Genomic DNA, 27,282 nt, shown 5'->3' on the forward strand with positions numbered 1-27,282 from the left:
CTCCGGGAGTTGGGGGACCCTACATGTATACCTCTTCCTCGTGTCTGTGGACTGAGCTGTCTTAATGGTACTTCCGTCTTGGGCAGTCTCTCTTTCCTGGGAAGCAGGAGCGTCTCTGACCGGGAGGGGCAGGACCACTGTTTCCTGGGTCACTGGGATGACCTCTTCATCGGCGCCCTGTTGGCCCAGATGTTGTTTGGCGTAATCAAAGCCTTGAACTGGCTGCAAAGAGGAAACACAGATAGATGTATACATTTCCCAAGAAGCGTTGATGTGAGTTGACCTTTTTTGTTATTCTTTTGTTATTTTTTATTTTATTTTGATGAGGCAATTGGGGTTAAGTGACTTGCCCAGGGTCACACAGCTAGTAAGTGTCAAGTGTCTGAGGCTGGATTTGAACTCAGGTCCTCCTGACTCCAGGGCTGGTGCTCTATCCACTGCACCACCTAGCTGCCCCCATGTGAGTTGACCTTTAAGAGGCAGCAAGAGGGAAAGCTCATTCATTCATTTGACAAACATTGTCTCCCAGGAGAGCAAGGTCCCAAGCAATGGATGAGCCCCACCCTGAACCCCTGCAGTGAATTTAGGAGATTTAGATCAGAGTCACCCAAGATCAGCATGGATGGATGGGCTGTGATTTGTATCAGTGAAAGTAATACCTACATCAATAGCCAGCCTGTACTTCTAATACTTTTTTAAAGCTCTGCCAACCTGGGTAAACTAAGAATACTTCCGTTTTTATTTTTTATTATTATTAAAATAGTTAAAACATCTTAAATAGTAATTATTAAGATAATACCAATATCAGTAATTATAAAAATGACTAATTTATTTAAATTAACTATTACAATTTATTTTAAAAAATAATAGCTAGCATTTACATAGCACTTTAAAGTTTGCTAATCTCTGTACATGTTATCTCATTTGATCACCACAACAGTTCTGTGAGGTAGCTGTAATTATTATCTTCATTTTACAGAGAAGGAAACTGAGGCTGAGAGAGATTCAGTAATTTCAAGATCAAACAGCTAGTAAATGTCTGAGGCATGATTTGAACTCAGCTCTTCCTGACTCTAAGTCCAGTGCTCTTCTCTACTGTGATACTAATACACTGTGCTAGGTGGCCCAGTAGATAAAGTACAGGCTCTGGAGTCAGGAGGACCTAACTTCAAATCTCACCTCAGACACTTAATAGCTGTGTGACCTTAGGCAAGTCACTTAACCCCAATTGCTTTAAATATCTGGGGCTGTCTCCAGTCATCCTGATGTATATCTTGCCACTGGACCCAGATGGCTCTGGAGGAGAGAGTGAGGTTGGTGACCTTGCACAGCCCTCCCTCACTTCAATCCAATTCACTGCAAGTCATGACATCACCCCTATGTCATGGTCCCCTTTGAGACTGAAGGACAAACAATAACAACCAATAAGATCACACACCCATTGGACTATGTGCAAAGCACTATTTAAGCACCCGCAGAAGATGATGAAAAAAGCAACATGCTGTCTTGTAGAAATGGGGGCCGTTAAACATAATAATATAATGATATCACCCTGTAACCCACATGTTGACTCAGAAAACTACATATTAACATTATCTATGTTCTATTGCATTATTATTTATTTTAGTAAATATTTCCCAATTACACTTTAATATGGTTTGGTCTTCACTTGGGAGTGCTGTGAGGCATCTGATTGACACCTTTGATATTATGGATTGAGAGCTAGCCTTGAACTCAGGGGGTCCTGGGTTCAAATCCTGACCTGACACAAATGGACTGTATAACTCTGGGCAACTCACTTGCCCTCTTGATGTGCTAGGCAACTCTACAAGACTGTAATTTAGTGAGAAGCTACTGCAGTGGGGGAGGGCTTTTCCTCACTTGGGAGTTCCCTATGCCGGGAAAATCATAGTTCAAGGTCCTAGCCATATTCCCATTAACAAGTAACATCTTCCTGACTGTCTCCAAAGCCTACTAAAGCTTAAATCTGCACTAAGACTCATGAAGACACCCAGATCTGCAGAGCTCTTTATGCACTGTAGCCTATTAGAATGTAAGTTTCCTGAAGGCAAGGGACCACTTAAATTTTTGTCTTTGGATCCCCAGTGGCTAGCACAATCCCTGTTAATAACTGTCATTACAGCTAACATTTATTTGGTATTTACTGCATTCCAGGGACTGTCCTGAATGTTTTACAAATATTATGTCATTTGATCCTCACAACAATATGGGGAGGGAAGTGATCTTATTATCCCCATTTGAAAAATGAGGCAACTGGGGGACAGCTAGATGGTGCAGTGGATAAAGCACCAGCCCCTGGATTCCAGAGGACCTGAATTCAAATCTGGCCTCAGACACTTAACACTTACTAGCTGTGTGACCCTGGGCAAGTCACTTAAACTTCATTGCCCCACAAAAAAGAGGAAACTGAGGCAAACAAGGGTTAAGTGATTTTTCCCAGGGTTACACATAGTAAATGCTTAATGAGTGCTTGTGGAATGGGTGGATAAATTATTCAAGCTCCACAAAAGCCCTGTACCATAGGCACATCAGTTATTATTATTTCCACTTTGTAGGTAAAGAAACCGATAGAAAAGATAAAGTGATTTGCCCATTGTCACACAGCTAATAAATGTCAGAGTGGGATTCGAACCCTGGCCTCCTTTAAGCCATGTAATCACCTACTAGATTCTAACATTTAATAAGGAAAAAAATTAGTTCTGGAATCCCAATAAACATAATAAAACTTCATTAATTCTGCCTCATTTAGAATTTGTGACCACTCAGCTTGGGCTGGTCTTTCTCCACACTGCCTATAGACAGAATTCATTAAGCAAATTAATTGTATAAACAAGATTATGGGGGTTTGTTTAACCTGCTTGGGAGAATGACTGCCCATTTCATGGTCTTTAGAACATTGATTGTGTGAACCCAATGGATATTCCTAAATGGGAATGAAGATGATCTCTTCTTTAAAGCAAGCTCAGCAGGACCTCCTCATCACAAGGGTATCATTAGAAGCCAGCTTCGAGTCTATCCTGGAATTCAAGTAATTGTCATGTGACCTTTTGACAAGTCCATTTCTTTGCCTGTGAGATGAAGACCATAAGGTGCTATCTGCTTCCCAGGAGTCCTGGGAGGCTTGGATGAAAAATGAAAGTAGAGTTCGATGTACATGCCAGTTTAGGGCACCATCATCATTATTGTTAATATGGAAAATGGAATTTCTTTCAGTATATTCAGACTTTTTACGACATTAGACCGGCTTTTCTCCCAGTTCATTAATGGGAAATCAGTGAGGTTTAATTGGATCAGGGATCCCTCCTGAATATGACAGCTGTGAGCCAATTTCCTGGGGGGTGCTCAATTTAGGCAATTGCAAAGGGGATTGGCTTTCTAAGAAAGCCCCTATTCTTCCTTGCACAAGTCCAGACTCGGCTTTCTATTAAATCACAGTTTAGATTAAACTGGCAACAGTCTTTCCCATCAAGCTAATTTTAAGGATTAAGTGTAATCCTTTCCTCCTGATTCTATCAATATTTGAGCCCTTCCCAATCAAAGGAAGTTAAAAAAAAAAAACCCACAAAGGTTCTCTCTGGCTCTACCTCTCCAAGACTGACATTGCCTTAGGCTGTAACCCACACAGCCACAATTCAATGAATTAAAAAGACATTTACTAATAATAGCTACCTGGCACTTAAAGAAGGCTTTAAGCTTTGCGAAGCACTTTATAAATATTACCTCATCTGATTCTCACAGCAATACTGAGAAGTGGGTGCTATTATTATTATTTTGGGGGGGGGCGAGGCAATTGGGGTTAAGTGACTTGCCCAGGGTCACACAGCTAGTAAGTGTCAAGTGTCTGAGGCTGGATTTGAACTCAGGTCCTCCTGACTCCAGGGCCGGTGCTCTATCCACTGCACCACCTAGCTGCCCTGGTGAGTGCTATTATTATCTCCATTTGACAAAGTGGGGAAACTGAGATAAATAAGAGATGAAATGATTTGCCCAGGCTCACATAGCTAGTAATGGTCAGACCTTAGCTTAAAAAGGCCAAGGTCTTCCTTGGCACTGGACCTATCCATCTCTAGTTTTCCTGATCTATGTTTTGCCACTGGACCCAGATGGCTCTGGAGGGGTAAGGCTGGTGACTTTGCCCTGCCTCACTTAAATCCAATTCACTTGGAAGTCAAGACTTCACCTTTCTAATTTCATTAGTCCTCTTGGAGAAGGAAGGACAAACAAGAAACAGAAAGAGGACATATTTGAACACAGGTCTTCTTTTGTTTTGGGGGGCGGGGGTTTGTGTGGTTTTTTTGCAGGGCAATGAGGGTTAAGTGACTTGCCCAGGGTCACACAGCTAGTTAAGTATCAAGTGTCTTAGGCCGGATTTGAATTTAGGTCCTTCTGACTCCAGGGCTGGTGCTCTATCCACTGCACCATCTAGCTGCCCCCACAGGTCTTCTTGATTCCGGGCTTGGCACTCTATCTATTTCGATTCTTGGCTGCTCTCTTTGCATGTACTTTGCATTTACTCTTTTGAGTAAAAAATGTATCCCTTTGATAGAATGTAAGATTCCTGAGGGCAGGCAGTTTTGGTTTTGTCACTATAGCTTTGATGCAGAGCACAGTATTTTTCAATCAGCCAATCAACAAGGACCTACCAAACGCCAGGCATTGTGCTAACAGCCAGAGATATATAGTCAAAGGTTAATTATCTTTTGCCCTGAAGAGGATCAAATTCCATTCAGGGAAACTGCACATAAGAATCAAATTAGGGGGCAGCTAGGTGGCTCAATGGATAAAGTACCAGCCCTGGATTCAGGAGGACCTGAGTTCAAATCTGGCCTCAGACACTTGACACTTACTAGCTGTGTGACCCTGGGCAAGTCACTTAACCCCAATTGCCTCACAAAAAAAAAAGAATTAAAATATACCCAGAACATACATGACAAGTAAAAGGTAAGTACTTCATAAATGGTTGCTGAGTTGGGTTCCTCTCCCCAGTGAAATCCATTCCTGTTTATGAGATTTCCAATCATCCCAATGCCTGGGACTTAGAATGTGGCTTGAAATCGAGATTTGCAGCAAGAAAATTTTCTCTTCTTTTCAGGTCACTGCCCAGATCCTAAATGTAACAGCACAGAGCCTTTGACTACCCTGGAAACAGTGCTATGGAGGATGGCCAATCAACGTGAAAGGACAGAATGACAATTTGGCAAGTCCTTCCTGGGTAATTGTACTTCTCTCCTCTGTGACTTTTCTACCTCAGAGCTCCCAGAACCCTTTGTTTTAGAACTGTACTTGATGAACTTAATCAGGTGATATTGTGTGACATGGTCATCTGTGTTGGAATCAAATCTCCCTACCCAACTGGAAGCTCCATGAGAGCAAGGACTAGGTCTCATTTTAACTCAGCACCCCCTCCCCAGCCCCTGCCTACCCCCAGTGCCTTGCCCAGTGCCCTGGCTGCATTAGGCACCCAATAAATGTTGGCTGAATTGAAATTAATTGGAATCCTGTGATCATTTTTGAACACAAGCAGCACATCAGCCCATCATCATGAAACCTCAAGAGATTATTGTGGTCTCCCAGCTTTAGACTACAGATGAGAAATAGTTTTGTAAAAAGCCTGTGGAGGTCTAAACTCCCTACTATGGAGGTTGAAGGAACTCTGTACAGTCAAGAGCATAGGAAGAGAGGGTGGAACATTCCCCCAGGTTAAGATTTCTGAGGGGCAGGAACCATCTGAACTTGGCAACTCTTGGCTCAGGAAAGGGATGGGGCTAAGAGAAAAGTAGAGTCTCTATTAAGTTCCAAGTCTGACAAAAGAAGTAGATCCTTTGCTTCCTAATTCTTGAATCCTGTAAGAGCTCACTCTGAGGTCCCCCAGGGTCGTGGGGTCCCTCCTGTAGCACTTGCTCTGTCTTAGAGGTTCCCTTTACAAACAGCAGCTATGACTTATTAGCAAATTCATGGACCATGTCTTCAGTAGCCACTTTTGCTAGCTTGCCTACTTCTCGTAACTTAATTCATAGTTTTTAGAGATAGAGGCAGGGGTATACTGGTAAATGTTTAACAATTGGCTCTTTCCCCCTCCCCCCTCAATGTATTCATGACACATTATTAAGTTTAATCTGTATTAACATTTTCTCTATTACTTTTTTAAGTCTAGATAATCACCCAGACAATAAATTAAGTCCTGATTAGGATCCTTTGCTGATTTGGGGGGAGGGGTGTAAATGCTCACACTAGAAATTGACGACTCTTATGAGCTCTTTTGAGCTGGTTCTTGCACACGCCTGGACAGAGGGCTCTTAAAGATTATTTAGTTGTAGGGGCAGCTAGATGGCGCAGTGGTTAAAGCACCGGCTCTGGATTCAGGAGTACCTGAGTTCAAATCCGACCTCAGACACTTGACACTTACTAGCTGTGTGACCCTGGGCAAGTCACTTAACCCCCATTGCCTAAAAAAAAAAAAAAAAAAAAAAAAAAGATTATTTAGTTGTAGGCTCATCAACCTCATGTTAGAAGGGATCGTAGAGGTTCAGCAATCCAACCACATCATTTTACAGATCAGGAAACTGAGGCTCAGAGAAATGAAATGACTTGCCCCCAAATCACAAATGTGGAAAACTGCAGGGCCTGAATTCAAACCCAGGTCTTCTGATTTCTTGTTTTCCCTGATAAGAGAATAAGGAAGGAAAGGAGCTGTTTCTTTAGTGTTTTTTCTATACATCCCAATGCCTAGCAGAGTGATTGACACTCATATGGTGGTTAATGATGTTTGATTGATTGCTCCAAATTGAGTTCTTTTTGCATGATGCCAAATGGTAGCCTGTACAAAATCAAGGAAATGGGTGATGGGAGATAACTAAGTAAATGGCAAAAAAAATCCCAAGTCCTGGTCATGAGTTCTTCACTGATGGCAATGGAGGAGTAGAAAAAGCGGTAGAGGGCACTCATGCAGTTCTTGGACCATCTGCAAGCTGACCTATTTAAACAAGTAATCAATTCCTCAAAAAGGGAAATGGATGAAAGTAAAGACATTGACTCCAACAATTACCACTGCCAAGCTTAACCACAGAAAATCACTACAACGAGGAGGCCAAAAGAGTCCAGAAACTGACTTAGGCAGTGAATGCCTGATATCATGGCCAAGACAAGAGATATGGCAATCAAGGGTCACAATGGTTTAAGATGAAAGCTCATTTTCAAAATACTTCAGAGGAAGACAACTGAAGAGTACGAACAAAATCACCTCATACAACAGTAAAAAGTAGTTGAAGAACAATGAGCCTGCAGGAAATTGGGTGAGGCCCAATTAAGCCAGTTTAGGTCAATAATATTTGTTGTTAAAACTGGGAGATAACAAACAGACATGAAATAGAACAGATCTGCAGGTATTTCTACAGTCATCTATACTCATCACTGATGATGCCCTGAATATGTGTGAGAGAGGCCATAATTAATTATTTTTTTTAAAGAGTCTTGCCACCCAGAATTTTGCAAGGATAGAGTCTATTCATCAAGCAAATGACAAATAACATTGCACAATTAAGGCTCTATTATAGCCTTCTGAGGTCCACCCATCTGTCAGAATGTGGCCTAGGGTAAATCCTCCTCTAGGTGACTCTCTATTCTTCGCTTTCATTTATTCACTAGGCAAAAGTTTATGAAATGCCAACTATATGTCAAAAACTATAAGAGACACTGGGGACTCAGAGAAAAACAGGACAGCCCCTGCCTTCAAGGAGATTATTTTCTGTTTGGAAGGAGAGACAGGAAAACAATATGCACAGACAAACAAACATATAGATAAGCAAATAACTAAATACTATAATATATAAATACATTGTTTTTATTATAGATTGGATACGATTATCTTGCACGTATGCATATATATTATATGTGTGTATATATGCATACTATATATGTGTGGAGAGAGGGGGAAAGGGGAGAGAATAAGAGAGGGGAGAGAGAGAGGAGAAGAAGAAGAAGAGAGGAGAGGAGAGGGGGGAGAGAGAGAAAGAGAGAGAGAAGAAGAAGAGAGGAGGGAAGAGGGGAGAAGAAGAAGAGAGAAGAAAACAAAGAAGAAGAAGAGAGGAGGGGAGATGGGAGAGAGGGGGAGAGAGAAGAAGAAGAAGAAGAAGAAGAAGAAGAAGAAGAAGAAGAAGAAAGAGGGGAGAGGGAAGAAGGGAGAGAGGAGAGAGAGAGAAGAAGAAGAGAGGAGGGAAGAGGGGAGAAGAAGAAGAGAGAAGAAAACAAAGAAGAAGAAAAGAGAAGAAGAAGAGAGGTGGGAGAGAGAAAGAGAGAAGAAGAAGAAGGAGAGGGGAGAAGGGGGAGAGAGAGAGAGAGAGAGAGAGAGAGAGAGAGAGAGAGAGAGAGAGAGAGAGAGAGAGAGAGAGAGAGAAGGGTCCTAACAACTTGAGAATGGGTGGGTATTAGGATGGGCCTCCTGGAGGAAGTAGCACCTGAACTGTCTTGAAAGAAGCTCACGGTTCTAAGAGGCAGAGGGGAGGAAGAAGGGCTTTCCAGGCATTTGAGGCACAGCCTGTACAAAGTCAAGGAGATGGGAGATGGAATGTTGAGCACCAGATAGAACACATAGGCTAACTAGGTTTAAAAAAATATGCAATTAAAAAAAGAAAGAAATGATCGGAAACCTTTGAGATGCTTTATGACCACCGAAGGCTTAAAATTCAAAGGAAGAGGCAAAAAAAAAAAAAAAAAAGAATGACCTTGAACAAAAGAAAAGAGGGTATCAGGCCCTCCAGTTGGACCTGCTGCAGCCCGCCATCAGATACAACGTCAGAATTTCCCATCCTAGGACGAGGAGTGCCATGGCTCGCACCACTAGCGGCCGAAGTCACAGTGTCACATATAGTACCTGGTCTCTGAAGATGGGTGCAGATGTTCACGCCCATTACCTGAGAGGAGCCTGGCCACAGATCCCAGGAAAGCCACACTGACCTTCTCTGTCCAATACCTTAGGTTTAGGACGGCCGGGCCAGCAAAGAGAATGGACCCGAAGGCGCCTTGGAACTCTGGTAGTGAGGCCGAAGCTACCCGGCTGCCTCTGACATCCCCCGCCCCCACCCCGGGGCCTACAGAATAGCATCGCAGGCAAACTTTCCCATTCCCTCCCATGCCCTTGTCACTAATTGAATTCTGTTCATACAGGCAGGGCTGTGGGAAGTGATGCAGGCAGCTGGCTTTTTTCTGAAAGGCTGCAGTGCTACACACTCTATTGCAACAGCCGAAAGACTGCAGTAAAGAGAGAGAGAGAGAGAGAGAGAGAGAGAGAGAGAGAGAGAGAGAGAGAGAGAGAGAGAGAGAGAGAGAGAGAGAGAGAGAGAGAGAGAGGGGCCGTAAGCCAACTCCAGTGGTCTGGCTTCTCCTGATAGGGAGCCCTACAAATTGAAGTGTCTATCTCAGCCTCCCCCAGGACAACTCAGTTCAACATTCCCCACAAGGGACTCCACACCGATGTGCCCGCTCCCAAGATAGCCCAGCCCGCAAGATCACAGGACACAGAGGCCAGGAGAGAGGGGCTAGGGACATCAGCACATACTGGAAAAGCCGGGCAAATTAAATCCATCCCGAGGACAGTGAACAGCACAGATTTTAGGCCACGAGGCAGGCAAGGGATCACCGCATATTTTCTAAGACATCGTTTAAATTTGGGGATTTCTTCTCTGAGGGGTCCTGGGCAGATGCCAGGAGCAGAGCTGAACACGGTGTAGGTTTGACCTTAAAGGACCCACTGTGATGGGAAGCCATTCATCTCTGTTCTGCATAACAGGTACAAGTTGTCACTGAGCCAGGCTGAGCTGAGAAGGGAAGGCTCCTTCTTGGAAAGTTATTCCTCTTTCTCTGGTTGGTCCTAAGTGACACCTGCTGAATGAAAGTCACAGACCTCACCATCGTAGACCCTGCGGCCCCTCTAGTCTGAACTCCTCATTTCAGACAAGGAAAAGAGGCCCAGAGAAGTGAGTGACTTGTCTAAGGTCACAAAGACAGTAAGTGGTAGAGCTTAAATTTGAACCCAGGTTCTCTAAATCTAATTCCGATGTTCTTTTCACTGAATGGTAAAGTTTATATTAACTGTTTCAGAAAGCTGCGGCTCTTCTAGTTAGATTATTCAGAAGTAGGAGGCAGTGCGATAAGGCAGAAGGGACAATTAAATCAGGTATCAAAAGACTAGTACTAGTCTAACCCCAACCCTGTCATTTTCTTTGATTCATTTTGATTCAATTCAGCAACTATTCATTAAGTACCTGGCAGTCAGTATGGCCTAGTGGATAGAATGTGGGACCTGAAGTCAGGGAGAGCTGGGGTTCAAATCCTGCCTCTAACATATACTGGCTGTGTTACCCTGGGCAAGTCACTTAACCTCTTAGTGTCTCTAGGCAACTTTCAGTTGTAGATCTGTACTAATTAAAATTTATTCACTGGGAACAGGAAGGGAGGAAGGGAAGAAGGGAAGGAGGTAGGAAGAGGAAGGAAAGAAGGAGGGAAGGAAGGAGGGAGGGAGGAGGGAGGAAAAGAGGGAGAAAAGAAGGAAGGAAGGAAGGAAGGAGGGAAGGAAGAGAAGTGCCAGGCTATGGACTAGAGGCTGAGAACATAAAAGGAAAAATGAAAAAGTACCTGGTCTTAAGGAGTTCCCATTCTGCTGGGGGGCGGGAATGACATGTACACAGATATGTTAAAAACTAAATAAAGGCATAGAAATCTCGGAGGGGAGAGGAGGCCCTAAAAACAAGGGGGTTATAGGAAGGCTTCTTGTAGGAAGTGGTGCCCAAGCTCTGTCTCTAAGGAAGATAGAGACCGATGCAGAGGTGAAGATGAAGGGCATTACAGGGTCCAGTTAGCTGTATGACCTCTGGCAAGTGGGCATCAGTTTCCCCCTCTGTAAAATCAGGGAGTTGGGATAAGGGGATCTCTAAGGTCACTTTAGGCTCGCACCTTTTATGATGCTACTAGGTCTCTAGTTCCTTGGGTCTTCAATTAATCAATCATCAAGCACTGGGCTAACCTTTGCCCTCCCAGTTCTTATATCTTAATGATAGAAAAAAAAATCCCATAGCACCAGCTTTGCAAACAGACACAAGTTTTTCTAAAGGGGAGTAGAAAAAACCTGGTGTTATTGGGCATCACTCCCACAAAGGATAACAGGCCTACAGACATACCCTCTTCCCTGCCACCCTTCCTCTCCCACACCAGTCACTTTGGTCCAAGACCAAAGACCTCCTGAGCATCCCCCTCCCTGGGAGAGGGAATCTACTCGACACTAAAGCAGAAGACCTGAGGCAGAGCTGATATGGCTGAGGCTTTAACCAGCCAAGCCCCAAGACTCTACTCAATCCTATCTTGACTATTAGACAGGACCAGGAACTCACCCATCTTCCCTACACTTCATAAGTAATTTTCTCTTTCTCCTTCTCCTACAAAATGCCCTTTGCTTTCCACCTCTTGCTCAGGAATTGATACTCAAATCAATATCACCATTACAGCTGTGAAGGTCATAACAATTTCTTGCCCTACAGCCCCACCCTGAATCACAAACTGATTAGGTTAAAAGTCTCTTACCTGGATCCCTCCCCCACTCTCTCTAACCCATCCCTCCCATGTCCATATGACACTCTACCTTAACCTTCCATTGTGCCCTATGGAATTCCATTCTGTTGGTAATAAGTCAGTACACAGTGAGTGCTTAATAAATGCTTTTTGACTTGACTTAACTGCCATCCAATATTCCAAGTAAGTTCTCTTCCAGCCCTGATAGTCTCAGAAGAAATGTCTTGCTCCCCTCTCTGAATCCCCAAAGGGCATTTCCAATGACAACTAAATGAAAGGGTCATGTTCATGAGAGGCCCATCCCCCACTTACTTTGGCCCTCTGTGGCAGGTTCATCATGGAGTCTGGCTTGAAGTCATTCTTGTTCTTTCTGCAGAGCACAGCTGTGATGATGATAATGATCACGGTGACCACGGCTATGGGGGCCAGGACGGCAGCAATGATCCACAAGTTGTTGGGAGGGTTTTTCACGACCGCTAAAGCAAAACAAAAACAACAGGACCAAAGCAGAGCCACAAGTGAGCAACTCAGGCTGCAGAAAACTCAACCCAATGACTCCCCCCCAAGAGGAAGCCCATGATCCATAGTCAGGGGGAAACCCTTCTTTTCCCAATAGGATGCCAGAAAGAGAAGACAATGAAGATGTGATTGTGAAACTTGGAAATAGGCAGATAGAAGCCAGCTTTCCGCAAGCCAAGACCTGATATGAAGGTAGAGTGAGATTCCATGGACTTGCTTTGGCATTGTGAGCACAAACAAATGAGTAATCAGAATAGTAACTTCTGTAAACGGCTCATTAGATAATGCGTATCTGTTGACATTTAAATGCTTATTGCTATTGGGGTTGCAACCAAATATTTGTATTTTATAGTCTTATGGCAGGAATTCAAAATTATTCCATTTTCTATAAATAATCTATAGACTCATCTTGGGAAGATGAGAGGCAGCATGGTCCAGCAGATAGAGAGCTGGACCCAGAGCCATGAAGAGCTGGGTTCGGCTCCTGCTTCTGACACATATTGGCTGCATCAGCCAGGGTGAGTAACTTAACCTCTTAGGAGGCAGTTTTCTAGAAGTTTCAAAGAAAGGACTGGTCTGCATTGGTAGAGTAGCTATAATAATCTGGGAATTCCTTGTATTGCTAGTCCTTATCTCTAGAGACCAGGGGTTCTTAAGTTGGACTCCATATACTTCTTTTAAAAAATTTTTTATAACTATTTCTTTCCTTTTTTGGCGGGGCAACGAAGGCTAAGGGTCACACAGCTAGTAAGTATCAAGCATCTGAGGCTGGATTAACTGCCTGAATCCAGGGCCAGTGCTTTATCCACTGAACCAACCAGCTGCCCCCTTTTTAGAACTATTTCAATAGAATTGGCTTCTTGGTAATCCTGTGTATTTTCATAAATGTCTTCTGCATTTAAAAACAATATTCTCGCTTGCATGAAATAGTGAAAAGTGAAATGAGCAGAACCAAGAGAATATTGTATACAGTAATACCAATATTGTTTGAAGAGTAACTGTGAATGAGTAAGTTATTCTGAGTATCATAAATGCTCAAATCAATTAGAAAGGACTTAGGAAGGTACTATCCACCTCCTGAGGAAGAACTGATAAACAGAAGTATGCAGAGTATGGTTTTACAGAAATATATGTATAAACCCAAACAAGTTATAAGTTAGCTTTTTGGGAAGACCTTTAGTGATTGGGAACCTACTTCTTTCCAAAGCATCCCATTTTGTCGTGTTACTATAATGTATGTTATTTTCTTTACAACAGCTGATCTGCTCTCCAAAATTTGGACCCATTGTTTCTAGTTCTGTACTGCTGCTTCCCACCTATTTTTTTGCTTTAAGTAAAAATGTTTATTAAAAGTTCAAAACAAAAAAATTTTATAAAGAAATATATGTATATACATATGTGTGTGTGTGTGAGAGAGAGAGAGTGAAATGGTGGCCTCCTATGGTGTGGAGTGAGGAAGGAGGGAGAGAGACAGTTTGTAACTTTAAATGGAACAAAAATAAATAAAAATAAGAACAATATTCTGAGAAGGGGTCCATAGGCTTTAGCAGACTTCCAAAAGGGTCCATGACACAAAAAATGTTAAGGACCCACACACTATATAGTCACAAGTTTCCTTTATGCCTTATATTCTTAAAATTCTTTTAGGTATGAACATTTCCATATTCAAAGAACAGGAAAAGAGGGCTGCATTTGAAGTCACAAATCTCTATTATACTCAGATTATTTGTTTAAATATATATATAAAGTTTAATAGACTTGTATTTTAATAGGGAAAAACACACATAATGGTGATGAGAATATGGTGCTGAGAACATCTTATTTCTTTAGCAAAACATTGGGATTTTTCTGACTTGTCCTTCTTATTTTCACATGCTGTATTTCATCTTGGTACCATATAAGTAATCTCTTGACCTCTATTCAAATTGAGATGGAATGGATTCATCTTCTGCACGCTAGTCAATTCCCTTTTAAAGCTCATGTGAGCAAGGTCAGAGCAATGAAAATGAGCCAACATCCATGTATTCATTGGCATAATCACCTGAAGGTACAAAGTGCCAGGCAAGGGTCAAGGTGGCTAGATCTAATCTAATTTACAAGAGTTTCACAATTTAGGTTGGGAATCAAGTTAATATTTATGTCCAGAGATGAAAAAAATCAAGTTTTTAAGCAGAAAAAAATGAAAATATGCTTTAGTCAAAAATCCCACTTGGTCAGTGTAAAAACGCTCCTGAGTTTGGCCTTCACAGCCCTCTTTGAGCTACGTCCGTTCTACCTCTGCAAGCATGTCATACTGTGCTTGTACCTGTGCCCCAGGCACCAGCCAAAATGGATTATTTGCCATCCCCGGTGTGTGTTCCACACTCTCTCCATTCTGTGTCTTTGCTCGCCCAATTTCCTGAGCCTTCAGTTTTCTCTGCTTCTCCTTGGAAGTCCTAGTCAAGATCTGGCTCAAAGGCCATCTCTTCCAGGAAGGCTTCCCCAGTCATCGTCCCCACCCCACCCCCCTTTTAGGAGAAAAGTATCTTTCCCTCTTTGAATCCCCCAAAAAGAACTTTGCATTCCTCATGTTCCATTTTCTATCACTCTTATTTATGTATATTTTATAAAACTAGTTAGACTGTAAGTTCCACGAGGACAGGGGTCACGTCTTTTTCTTTTTTGCTGGCCATGCCTAGAATTCACTGATAGAGGGAATTTTGGTAGAGGAAACAGCCGTGATAAAGGAAACAACATGTCTCCTACAATTTATAGTCTAAGAGAACTGTCTAGAACCACTGAGAAGTCAGAGTCACACAGCCAGACTGCATCAGAGATAGGATTTGAACATTGGGCTTCTTTAATCTTTATTGCTTCCCTACTGCCTAACACTATTCATTACATGCAACAGGCACTTAATAAATGTTTCCTAAAAACAAGGATAAAGAATGAAAGCCCAGGGAAAAGTTTTTAGGAACCGATGCAAGGTAAAGAAAGAACCACAAAACAATGTGCACAATGACTCAATTAATGCAAATGAAAAGGATAAAAAACCTGAAACTGAATGTGATGGAATGATCATGGCCGGACTAGTCCAGAAGCAGAGGTCAGAAGAAGAAGAGCCTCTTCATGGTAGAGGTGGAGGATTATGCTTATGGAACATCATATGTAACCTTATTCTCACTTGAGGCATTGGGTAATGGGAGTAGCCTGTTTATTTTTTCTTTCTTTTTTTTTGGACTTTATAATAAGAGATGGCTCTCTGTGGAAGAGGAAGGGAATAGGGTCTTGGACCTATGATTTCTTTGGCATAAGGGACTCTTAGATGGGGAAATTCCCTCTACCAATTCAAGTCAACACCTTCTCTGCATCTTATAGTCTTAGAGAGCTTCCTTGGTCAGCGAGAGGCTCAGTCCATTATCACCCAGTCAATATGCATCAGAGGCATGACTTGAATTCAGGACTTCCTGGCTTTTAGGACAGACCTTTATCTACTATGGTACACCTCTTGTCCAGGGCAAGGGAGACAGCTATATTTGGAAATGAAGGTGTCTAACAAAAGCTATCAATAAAATTTAAAGTTTTTAAAAATTACAGTTGGAGTATATATTTAAAAGGGGGAACCTAAAATAATTATACTTGTGATTGCATTAATTTGTTTACTTTATTGCCTTTGTCTGTTTCAATATTTATTAATGGTGAACATTTATTAAGGCCTACTATGTTCAAGACAAAGAAAATCCATCTGTTCCTTGGGAAATGCAGTGGCTTTCTGGAAGCCATTGAGGATTCCCTAAGCCAGAGGTTCTTAAACTTTGTGGTATCTTGGACCCCTTTGGCTTCTGGTGAATCTTTTGGACACTTTCTTAGAATAATGCTTTTAATTCCATAAAATAAGACATTTAGAATTACAAAGGAAACCAATAATATTGAAATATAGTTATTGGAAGAAACAAGTGAAAAGACCCCAAATTCAGAACCCCTGCCCTAGGAGGTCTAGGCTTGATGATGGCCTCCCTTCCCCTGTGAATCATGTCTCTGAATTCATTTGATGCCCTTTGGGGATCCCCCCCCATTCTGAAAGTGGGATAACCCTGACCTTTCATCAGAGGGCACTTCCAACAGGGCAGCTTTGCTGACCCTCAGTCAAAAGCACAAAGTTTTAGAGCCTCAGGTGGGGATGGGAGAATCTGCTGAGGTCCCAATGGTTGCCTCAGAAGCATTTGTACACAGGAATCCAATGCTCTCGCCTTTCTGGGGGAAACTTGCCACATGCAGGCTTCTGCCCCTCTGAATTCTTACTTTCCTGCAAGGCTCAGTTGTGGCTGTGTAAATCCCTCATAGGATGTAAAATCCTTGAAGAAAGGTACTGTTTTTATATTTCAGAGCCCAGCATAAAGTAGATGTTTGGTCACTCAGACAATCAACAGGCATTCACGAAGTCCCTGCTAAGAGTCAGGCACTGAACTAGGAGGTGGTTACAAAGCCAAAAAAACACCTGCCCCAGCCTAACCAGGGGAAACTTGTACAGATGCTTCAGATTGTTGTTGTTTGGTTGGTTTCTGTCACATTCAACTCTTTGTGACCCCATTTGAGGTTTTCTTAGCAAAGATACTGGAATGGTTTCCCATTTCTTTCTCCAGATCATTTTGCAGATGAGAAAACAAAGGCAAACAAGGTTAAGTGACTTGCCCAGGGTCACACAGCTAGTAAGTATCTAAGACCAGATTTGAACTCAGAAGATGAGTCTTACTGTCTCTAGGCTCAATACTCTATCCACTATACCACTTAGCTGCCCTTGCCACCAGATACGCCACTTGACTTCAGTTCCATCACCATTTTCATCATACACTCATCCCCAAGAAACTCATCATCATGGAGATTGCTTTAGCGTTGATACCCAACACCTCATCAGTACCCCGATTTACTCCTGCTTCTCCTCCCCCTCATTAGATTGTATGTTCCTTGAGGGTAGGGGCTGTCTTCTTTTTCTTATTTGTATCAGTGCCTTAACACATAATAAGTGCGTAATAAATGTTTATCACATCATACATATATGAGTATATACAAAAAAGATACAAATATACTAAGTAGTATACTGTATCAACTAAATAATAATCTCAGAGCAGAGGGCTCATTAGCTGCTGAAAGAATGAGGCACCGCTTCAAGAAATTGAACTAAATCAACCAAGGTCAACACCGACCTTGAGTTGACGATTTCTAAGAAGGAATTTAAGAGATTCTGAAGGTAAAAGTGAATTTTTACAGGGGAATTTTTCCTTTTAAACCCCAATGGGAACAAAGTTCCTGCAGCAATCTAAGCTCAGGAGGGGAAAAGTGACAGCTTCTATTTAGAGACTTTTGTCGGGATCACATTTTCACTTAGGCAAGAAATAGGAGTCGCCACCGCCATGCTTAGAGAGTCTGTGTGGTGCCAGCAAGCTCTCGTCCCTGCGTGGGAGAGGAAACCTCTTGGGGAGAATCAATCAACCTGAATTCACCTGGCTCACCCGAATCATGATCGTGTCGGTGTTTGCTAGATTTGCCGCAGAGAAGGGCAGACCAAGGCTGGAGGCAATTAGAGAGCGAAAGCAGACATTATCATTATCGTTCATCATTCATCGACATCTTTTGTCCTGTTTCCCCACCTCCACCCCCGCTCCCCGCCCCATTCTCCCTTTTCTGTCCATAGCAGAAGCCAAAGTCATCCATTTGATTTTTCAAATATGCGCCCATTAACCCTGGTCTGAAGCACACCTTTCCTCTTCAGCAGCCGTGAAATTGCCAAAACAGAGAGTGGGAAACAATGATGTTTTAAAATTCCCTTACGATCAGCTTGTAGAAGAACTACGTGGTGCAAGGTCAAAGCCATCCTTTGGGAGTCGATGGTGCTCAAGATCTTGGCCGCCGCAGTCCCCAGCAAAGGCTTCCCGTTGTGCAGCGTGTAGTAAGTCAGTTCTGCGGGATCCTTGGGTCCCGGGACCCGCTGCATCTTCACCATCTTTCAGAAAGAGAAGACCCGGCTTTTATTAGAAAAGATATAGTCTCACTACCCTGTTCTGATGCCTTCAGTTGGAGAGCTGTGTGGTATCCAATGGGGAAAGCAGATTGGCCAAGGAATTAGATTGGAATCTCATTTCGTTACCTATGGGCTACCTGGGTGATTCTGGCCACTCCCTCCTTCACTCCCGCAGGCCTCAGGATCTCTTCTATTAAGTAATTAATGACCTGGGACAAGAAGTCCTCTAGAGGTTTGCTTTCAATCCAATATGTTCCCTCTACTGAGACCTTTATATAATTCCCTCACACCACTATCCCCAAAGTAAATACAGTGAAGTTCCAGTCAGTGCAAATAATGAATACTGTGTGGCGGTTGCATACATTCATATTTGCATTATTCAATAATTATATAATTATAAATTATAGAAATATAATCCTTGATTCCAGTCAGATGGGAATGTACAATATGGATTAAAATAAAATGACCATGGGGCAGCTAGGTGATGCAGTGGATAGAGCACCAACCCTGGAGTCAGGAGGACCTGAGTTCAAATCCCTCCCCAGACACTTAACACTTACTACCTGTGTGACTCTGGGGAAGTCACTTAACCCCAATTGCCTCACCAAAAAAAAAAAAAACCGACCACTTCATGAGATTCATTATTTACACTAATTGGAACCTACTTGTATCCCTGGTTAGCCAGGTGGAACAATGGATAGAGTGACTCAGGGAAGATTAATCTTTGTGAGTTTAGATTTGTCCTCAGACGCTTACTACCTGTGTCACCCTGTTTGCCTCAGTTTCCCCATCTGTAAAATGAGCTGGAGAAGGAAATGGTGAACCACTTCAGTATCTTTGCCAAGAAAACCCCAAACAGGGTCCCAGTAGAGCTGGATATGGTGGAAACCAATGAACAATAACTATAAACTGTATCCTCAGAGTGAATGAGAGAGGTGTGTGCATGCGTGCGTGTGTGTGTGTGTGTGTGTGTGTGTGTGTGTGAGAGAGAGAGAGAGAGAGAGAGAATAAGTAATGTGAGTATGTGGGGATGTGTGTGCATGTATGAGAGTACATATATTTGTGTCTATGTGTGTTTATTAGTACATGTACATGCATGTCTCTTATGAGAGAGTGTGCATGAATATGTGTGAGTGTGCATGTATGTATGTGTGTTTTATTTTGGGGGGGGCAATGTAAGTGTCAAGTATCTAAGGTCGGATTTGAACTCAGGCCTGAATCCAGGGCCAGTGCTTTATCCACTGTGCCCCCTAGCTGCCCCCTGTATGCGTGTTTTAATGGTAATCTTGAGACAAGAATTTTGGCACTGAATGAGAAACACTGGTTCTTGTTGGGAACTGGACCTCAGCTTCCACTGGCATGGGGAATTCATAGTGCAAAATTTCCTCCCATCACGAAAGATCACTGGTAGCCTGACATTCTCATTTGTGAAATAAGGGGACTGGATTCAATGACCCCTAAGGTGTGTTCCACTTCTCCCTAGGATCCTATGGCTTTATAATCTTAGAGAACTGTCTTGGCACAGCTTGTGGCACACAGTAGGCACTTAATCAATGCTTACCGAATGACTAGGACACTAAAATCTAAGTGACTTGGTCATAGCCAGAGAACTAGTATTTGTCAGGAGCAGGACTTGAGCACAGGTCTTTCCCTTTGTTGCTCCTCCATGATGCCCCTCGGAAACACTAATATTCCCATTTTTCTCAATCTCCCGATACCCTATCCCTGCTATTTCACATGAGGACAATTCAAGGTGATTTAAGTGATAGGACTTATTTAAATCAGCTTTTTTTTCCAATCAAAATTCCCAAGAGATGCATCAAGAGGGTTTTGAAAACAGCAGAGACTCTTGAATTTCTGATTCTGGGTCCATGTGAATATGGACCTTCAAAGCTAACAATAATAGGTGGCATTTTTATGGTACCTTAAGGTTGGCAAAGAACTTCACATATGCCGCCATTTGATTCTCATGACAACCTTGTGGGAGTAGAGGCGCCATTATTATCTTTATTTTTCAGATGAGGAAACTGAGGCACAGAGAGGGGATTTGTCTCTTCCAGAGTCACACAATTAGGAACTGTCTAAGGTGGGATTAAAACTCAAGTCTTGGGGGCAGCTAGGTGGCACAGTGGATAAAGCACCAGCCCTGGATTCAGGAAGACGTGAGTTCAAATCTGGCCTCAGACACTTGACACTAGCTGTGTGACCCTGGGCGAGTCACTTAACCCTAATTGCCCTGCAAAAAAAAAAAAAAAAACCTCAAACAAAATGAAACCAAAATGAAACCCTCAAGTCTTCCTGACACCACTATCCCACCTAGCTGCCTCAGCCCCGTGAATCACTCATAAATCTGCAGGCTTGTGAATGTGGACCTCATTCTCCCTAAAGACCCGGCAGCTCCACCCCAGCCCAATCCCTTTTCATTTTCTGGATTAAGAAGAAAGGCCCAGACATAATGAGACTCAGAGAATGAATTTAGCATGGGGTTCCAGGGCACACCAGCTACTCAGGGTTTCCATTTGACTGGACAGGCAGCAAGGAGACCTCCGAGTAATCTTTCTCTATTTTGATTTAATGGCAAATTGTCCAGACCTGTGACTCTTAGGAGGTCACTGACACATCTGATAACTGGAGACTTACAGTCATATCCCCATGTCTGCTTCACATAGATTTTTTTTCTACATTTGAGATGGATAAGCAGACGAGGGGAGGGAGGGGGAGAGGGAAGAGAGAGTAGAGAGAGAAACAGAGAAGAGGAGACAAAGGGAGGGAGAAAGACATACAGAGAGAGATAGGGACAGAGAGACTGAGACAGACACAGAGAGACAGAGACAGAAGGAGAGGAGAAAGAAGAGAGAGACACACAAAAAGACAGAGAGACAGAGACAGAGAAGGGGGTAGAGGAGAGAGAGAGAGAAGAGAGAGACAGAGAGAGAGATACACACAACACATAGGGTAGAGAGAGAAGACAGAGGAGAGAGGAGAAAGAAGGGAGGAAGGGAGAGGGGAGAAGAGAGAGACACAGAGACAGAGAGAGAGAGAGGGAGAATGAGAGAGAGACAGAGACACAGAGACAGAGACACAGAGAGAAACAGAGATACAGAGACACAGAGAGTCAGAGACAGAGAGACAGAGACAGAGAAGGGGGAGAGGAGAGAGAGATAAGAGAGACACACACATTCACAGGGGGTAGGGAGAGAAGACAGACAAAAGAGAAAAGAGGAGAGAGAAGGGAGGAAGGGAAGGGGGAGAGAGAGACACAGAGAGATTTAGAAGGGCTAGGCAGGTCCTTTCCACATGCAGATTATCAGGCTTGTACAGCTGGCACTGGACTCCAGGATTGCAAGCTTTTGCCCAGTTAAGGCAAATCTCATTTCACGGACACGGGTCTGCAGGAGATTTCTTCATCATCTTTTTCTTTTTTTCTGTTTAATTTATAATTTGTAAATTACAAGTGTTGCATGGATCCTGTGGTGGGAAGATCCCAAAATCTAGTGAGAGAACTTAGCAACTCTTCCTTTTTATAGAGTCAGTGAGAGAGAGCTGGGGGCAGCTAGGTGGTACAGTGGATAAAGCACTGGCCCTGGATTCAGGAGGATCTGAGTTCAAATCTGACCTCAAACACTTGACACTTACTAGCTGTGTGACCCTGGGCAAGTCACTTAACCCTCATTGCCAGAGAGAGAGAGAGAGAGAGAGAGAGAGAGAGAGAGAGAGAGAGAGAGAGAGAGAGAGAGAGAGAGAGCTAATAATTATAGCCAGCATCATAAGGTTTACAAAGCATTATCATATGTTATCTCTTTTGATCCTCACAACGACCCTCTGAAATATATGTTATCATCCCCATTTCATAGGAGGAAACTGAGGCCCGGAAAGGGGTTGCATGATTCACCACATTAATAATGATAATAATCATAGCAGCTCACATTTATAGGACACTTTGAGGTATGCAAAACACCTCCTCTCATATGGTGTAATAAGTGGCCTCACTGAGACGTGAACCCAAATCCTGGAATCTTTCCAGTGACCCACACTACCTCCTAGTCTTGATTGCTCCTAATTAAGGAAGGGGAGCATCCATTTTTGGTTTTGTCTTGTTTCTTAAGTTGCAGCTAAAACAATCCTGAAGCTCCCTTCTCATGGCCCATGTCCACTCTCACAGTAGAGCAGCTCCAAGAACAGTTACCCCAGGCGATGGCAGTCTGCAGGACAGACTGTTCTCCACATTGTCAGAGCCAAATCAACATTCTTTGTCACAAGGAAGGGCTTCATTTCGGAGTGGGGGGGATGAGTTCAAAAAATGAATGATATAAAGACCAAAAGCCATCAATGAAATGTTTTACTATTCAGTTGCTTTCAGTCATGTCTGACTCTGTGACCCCATTTGGGATCTTCTTGGCAAAGATACTGGAGTGGTTTGCCATTTCTTTCTCCAGCTCATTGTTCAGATGAGGAAACTGAGGCAAACAGGGTTAAGTGACTTGTCCAGAGTCACCCATCCAAGGTCAGATTTGAACTCAGGTCTTCCTGACTCCAGGCCTGGCACTCTATCTACTTTGCCACCTAAATGCCCATATATAGATATATACACACAGATATATACATATATATACATATATGTGTATGTGTGTGTGTATATATATATATTCCTGGAAGAACAGAAATGAAACAGAAAAAACACTGATTCATGGGACTTTTCACAAATTTTCCGACCCAAGGTGTGTGTCTGTGTGTGGGGACTTCCTACAACTCACCTGAACTGTGTAGCTCCCGAGGGTGGTGGCACGCTTAAGCCTCCGGCCCTGTTGCTGAGACATCATAAACAGCTGGGCCAGCCGCTGCTCCATGACTCTGGCGAAACTCTGGTTATGGAGTCCCACTAAGGTGTTGTCCACCCCTTGAAGAACTGTGGATGGAGAAGGAGGACAGAGGGGTCACGCTGGGAGATCCTATTTCTGGAGGGAGCCCAAAGACCCTGCTCAGAGGGAACACCCGCAGATCGGCGAGCCGTTGGCAAAGGTTAGAAGGTTAGAAGTCTGAACTCCAGGGCTAGACGGGGCCCCAGAGGCCATATCCTCCCACCCCTCAAGTTGCAGATGAAGGAAGTGAGCTTCAGAGAGCCTGTGTGACTCACACACGGGTTCCACAGGGAATCCGAGCTGAGATTTGTTTTTGGTTTTTTGTTTTGTTTTGTTTTGTTTTTTTGGTGAGGCAATTGGGTTTAAGTGACTTGCCCAGGGTCACACAGCTAGTAAGTGTCAAGTGTCTGAGGCTGGATTTGAACTCAGGTACTCCTGACTCCAGGGCTGGTACTCTATCCACTGCACCACCTAACTGCCCTTTGAGCTGAGATTTGAACCCAGGTCTTTTCACTCCAAATATAGCATCCTTCATGTGCTCTGATATGGCACTGCTTGAGCTGGGAGGTCAGCAGGAGGGAGCTGATGCTGTACCTCCCCCCAGCCCACTCCCATGCCAACCCCCAAATACACCTATGCAGCAGACAACACAGAGAATGTGGAGGCTTCTTTGGACAGAAGCAAGGCCATTCTGGACCTGGAGGAAGAGGTCCTGGCTTCACTACTACCACCCGTGGGACCTTCAGTGGGTCACTCGCTTCTGTGGACCCCAATTTCCTCATCTGAACCCCTGCCAGCCCTTATATTTCACGTTCTAAGGCTATATTCCTAGTTCTGACCGTCTATGTTATCAATCAGTCAATCCAAAAACATTTATTAAAGCTCTTACTATGCAGCAGGCGCTGTGCTGGGGATACAGCTCCTGCCTTCAAGGAGCTTATGATCAAATGGAGGAGACAATGGGCAAACAAATACATGCACCCATTCCAGCTCTGACATTCTATGTTCTAAGGTTTCTCCCCTCTGATAATTCTTTTAGCTGGCATCTCTGAGCCTTGAAAGACTTTATGGTGGAATTCCATGCAACAGCAGAATGATGGAATATTCAGGAAGGAAAGATACTGGCTCTCCCCAGGTCCCCAAAATCCCACTTGATAACTGGCCTTCTACTCCCGTTACCTTCTAGTTTGTCCCTATCTCAAGTTGGTCTTGGAAGTGTTCTTCACCCCAAACTTCATGCACAAAAATACAAAGAGCTGCACCCAAATCATAAATACTAAAGTTTCATCTTCATTCATATGGATTCCTATGTGGACAGGAACATTTGCAATGTTAGGTTTTCTCTTTATTAAATTGGTAACCAGCGACCCTATTTTTGTAGTTCATCTTTTGAGGACAAAGAAATAAGAGTCTAGCTATGTGGAAGAGTGTGGAGATGGAGATAGAGATAGAGATAGATAGATGGATGGATAGATGGATGGACAGATGGATGGATAGAGATATGTATATAGGTTTTTGTTTTGTTTTGTTTCGGTGAGGCAATTGGGGTTAAGTGACTTGCCCAGGGTCACACAGCTAGTAAGTGTTAAGTGTCTGAGGCCGGATTTGAACTCAGGTACTCCTGGCTCCAGGGTCAGTGCTCTATCCACTGTGCCACCTAGCTTCCCCTATAGGTTTTATGTATGATAAATATGTATGAATGTATATAGGTATGTATGTGTATATGTATGTACAGGGTGATTCTATTGAGTTTAGTGGCTTAAAACTGAAAAAAAAATTTGAAGGCAGTTTATATGAACACACATACATATTGTTAGTCATTTTTCAATCATGTCCAACTCTTCATTACCTCATTTGTGGTTTTCTTTGAAAAGATATTGAAGGGGTTTGCCATTTCCTCCTCCAGCTCATTTCGCAGAGGAGGAAACTGAGGTAAACAAGGTTATGTAACTTGCCCAGGGTCACATAGCTACTAAGTGTCTGATGCTGGATTTGAACTCAGGTCTTCCTGACTCCAGGCATGATGCTCTATCCATCGTGCCATCTAGCTTACCCTATCCATACATACACAAGTCCTATATAGGGCACTCATTAACATGGGGTTCCATCCACATACAGCCATTATCCCATACACAGGCTGGGCAGGTGACAGACTCTAGCAACACTAGGAGAAAGATGTGCAAACAAGCTGTGGAAGAAATGAAATCCACAGCTGGTCTTAGAAATTGTTTCTCTGAAGCCACAGACATGGAACAATCCCTAGTGAGAGTATAATGCTGTTGTCTGTCTAGAGCTCCTGGGCTTGGTTCCCAAGTAATCTGCCAGCTGGATCTCTACAAAGGAAGACAAGGGACCCCAGCCCTGTCTTTGGTATTTCAGATTCCAGAAAAGGCCCTAAGAATTCCTCCTGCCTGCTACAGCCATCAGTGAAGAAGGGAAGCCAACTGTCATGTGATGCTAGATGAGAGTTTGGGTGCTCACCTAGTTAGGGGAAGCTGCTACTCTGGGATAAGGGGAGGTCTTTCCCTTGCCTTACCTAGCAGGAACGCAAATTGGATCCATCTCTGAGGGATGCTCAGGCTGTTCATGTCCCTGTGCCTTCTAAAGAAGAGAAGGATCAATATGACCTTGGGCATACTGAGAGGTTTTGGCTCTGTGGGTTGTATGATGGGAATTATGTCTGAGCGTTTAATTGACAAGTTAAAAATGGAGGAAACTATTCATGAACCTCAAGAGAAGTCCCCTATGTTGTAAGTGCCTCCCATGGAGTGACACACAATGAAAATCTGGCCAATTACAGCACACAGCAACACTTCCGTTAATTACAAGGATGTCTTCCCATGTCATGCTTTATCGTCAGAACCTCCTGAGCAGAGGCAGAAATAACACACGAGGTCAAGACCCTTATGCTAATATGCAGATTCCCAATCTACCACAGTCCCTCCATCCTTCTCTTTCGAAGACATGAGACTGCAACTTCCTCATCACATACACATATATACACATACACGTACATACATCTATACACACATATACATATATATATATATGGATCTAGATGGCACAGTGGATAGAGCTCTGGTCCTGGTGTTAGGAGGATCTGAATTCAAATCTGCCCTCCAACACTTATTAGCTATGTGACCCTGGGCAAGTCACTCAACCCCAATTGCCTCCAAAACCAACCAACCAAACAAACAGATGTATATGTGTGTGTATGTATACATATATACACAGATATTTATATATACATATATGTACATTTATATGTACACTCATATATGTGTGTGTATGTATGTATGATTTGACTTATTCTACTTGGCTACAAATTGAAGAATTAGAAGTAATGGGAGAGAACTACAAAGAGGCAAATGCAACCTTGATGTCAGGATAAACTTTCCCAAAGGTGTCAAATGTACAATAGACTACCCCAGAAGGGAATCCCTTCTCCCTCACTTGAGGTCACAAATCAGAGGCTCCACAATCACTTACTAGGGATATTGTATGGGGATGAAGGGGCCCCTGGAGCCATTTGGAATAGACTCAGGAGAGCTGATAGATTTTTCATTTTTGAGCATTGACACCTAGGAATTCAGTGAACATAACAAACTGGGGCTTAATTTACTGTTTTGTTGACTGCCTGGATTTCAGAAACGTGATAGACAAAATGTTAGTAATGCAGGTTAAACTTAAGTGGATTTTTTTTCTTCTGGAAGCTAACTGTTTAACGTTTAACAATATGTTCCTAGGAGCCATGATCAAGTACAGATTAGACTCAATGACTTCTGAAGTCCTTTCCAACTAGGATAATTTCTGAGGATACAGAAGATACAGGATACAGTGAATACAGTGAGGATACAGTAATAATAGCTAGCATTTATATGGTGTTTCAATGTTCTCAAATTGCTTTAAATATATTACCACTTTTGATCCTAAAAACTCTAGGAGGTAGATGCTATTATTATCCTCATTTAACAGATAAGGAAACTAAGGTGGAAAGAAATTAACCAACTTGCTCAAGGTCACACAGCCAGTGTCTAAGGCAGGAATTGAACACAAGTCTTTCTTTCTTTCTTTTTTTTTTAGTGAGGCAATTGGGGTTAAGTGACTTGCCCAGGGTCACACAGCTAGTGTTAAGTGTCTGAGGCCAGATTTGAACCCAGGTACTCTTAACTCCAGGGCCGGTGCTCTATCCACTGTGCCACCTAGCTGCCCCAAACACAAGTCTTTCTGACTCCAAGTCCACTACTATCTGTTGCACCTCCTAGATATCTCTAGTTGAAGCATCATGTACCATTGTTCTTTTCACACGTTTGCTCTGCAGTTCAG

At 43.0% G+C, this 27,282-nt stretch overlaps 1 protein-coding gene across 1 annotated transcript in view; it reads right to left on the minus strand.

Moving 5' to 3' along the window:
• The window catches only part of KIAA1549L (KIAA1549 like), a 311,060-nt gene that overhangs the window by 93,995 nt on the left and 189,783 nt on the right, over positions 1-27,282 (minus strand). The window contains 4 exon segments of the mRNA XM_043969915.1: positions 32-222; positions 11,893-12,056; positions 17,908-18,079; positions 22,852-23,003. Of these exon segments, the coding sequence (XP_043825850.1) occupies positions 32-222; positions 11,893-12,056; positions 17,908-18,079; positions 22,852-23,003 (679 nt within the window).

This window comes from Dromiciops gliroides, chromosome 6 (genome assembly GCF_019393635.1).
Source record: "Dromiciops gliroides isolate mDroGli1 chromosome 6, mDroGli1.pri, whole genome shotgun sequence".
Taxonomy (NCBI): domain Eukaryota; kingdom Metazoa; phylum Chordata; class Mammalia; order Microbiotheria; family Microbiotheriidae; genus Dromiciops; species Dromiciops gliroides.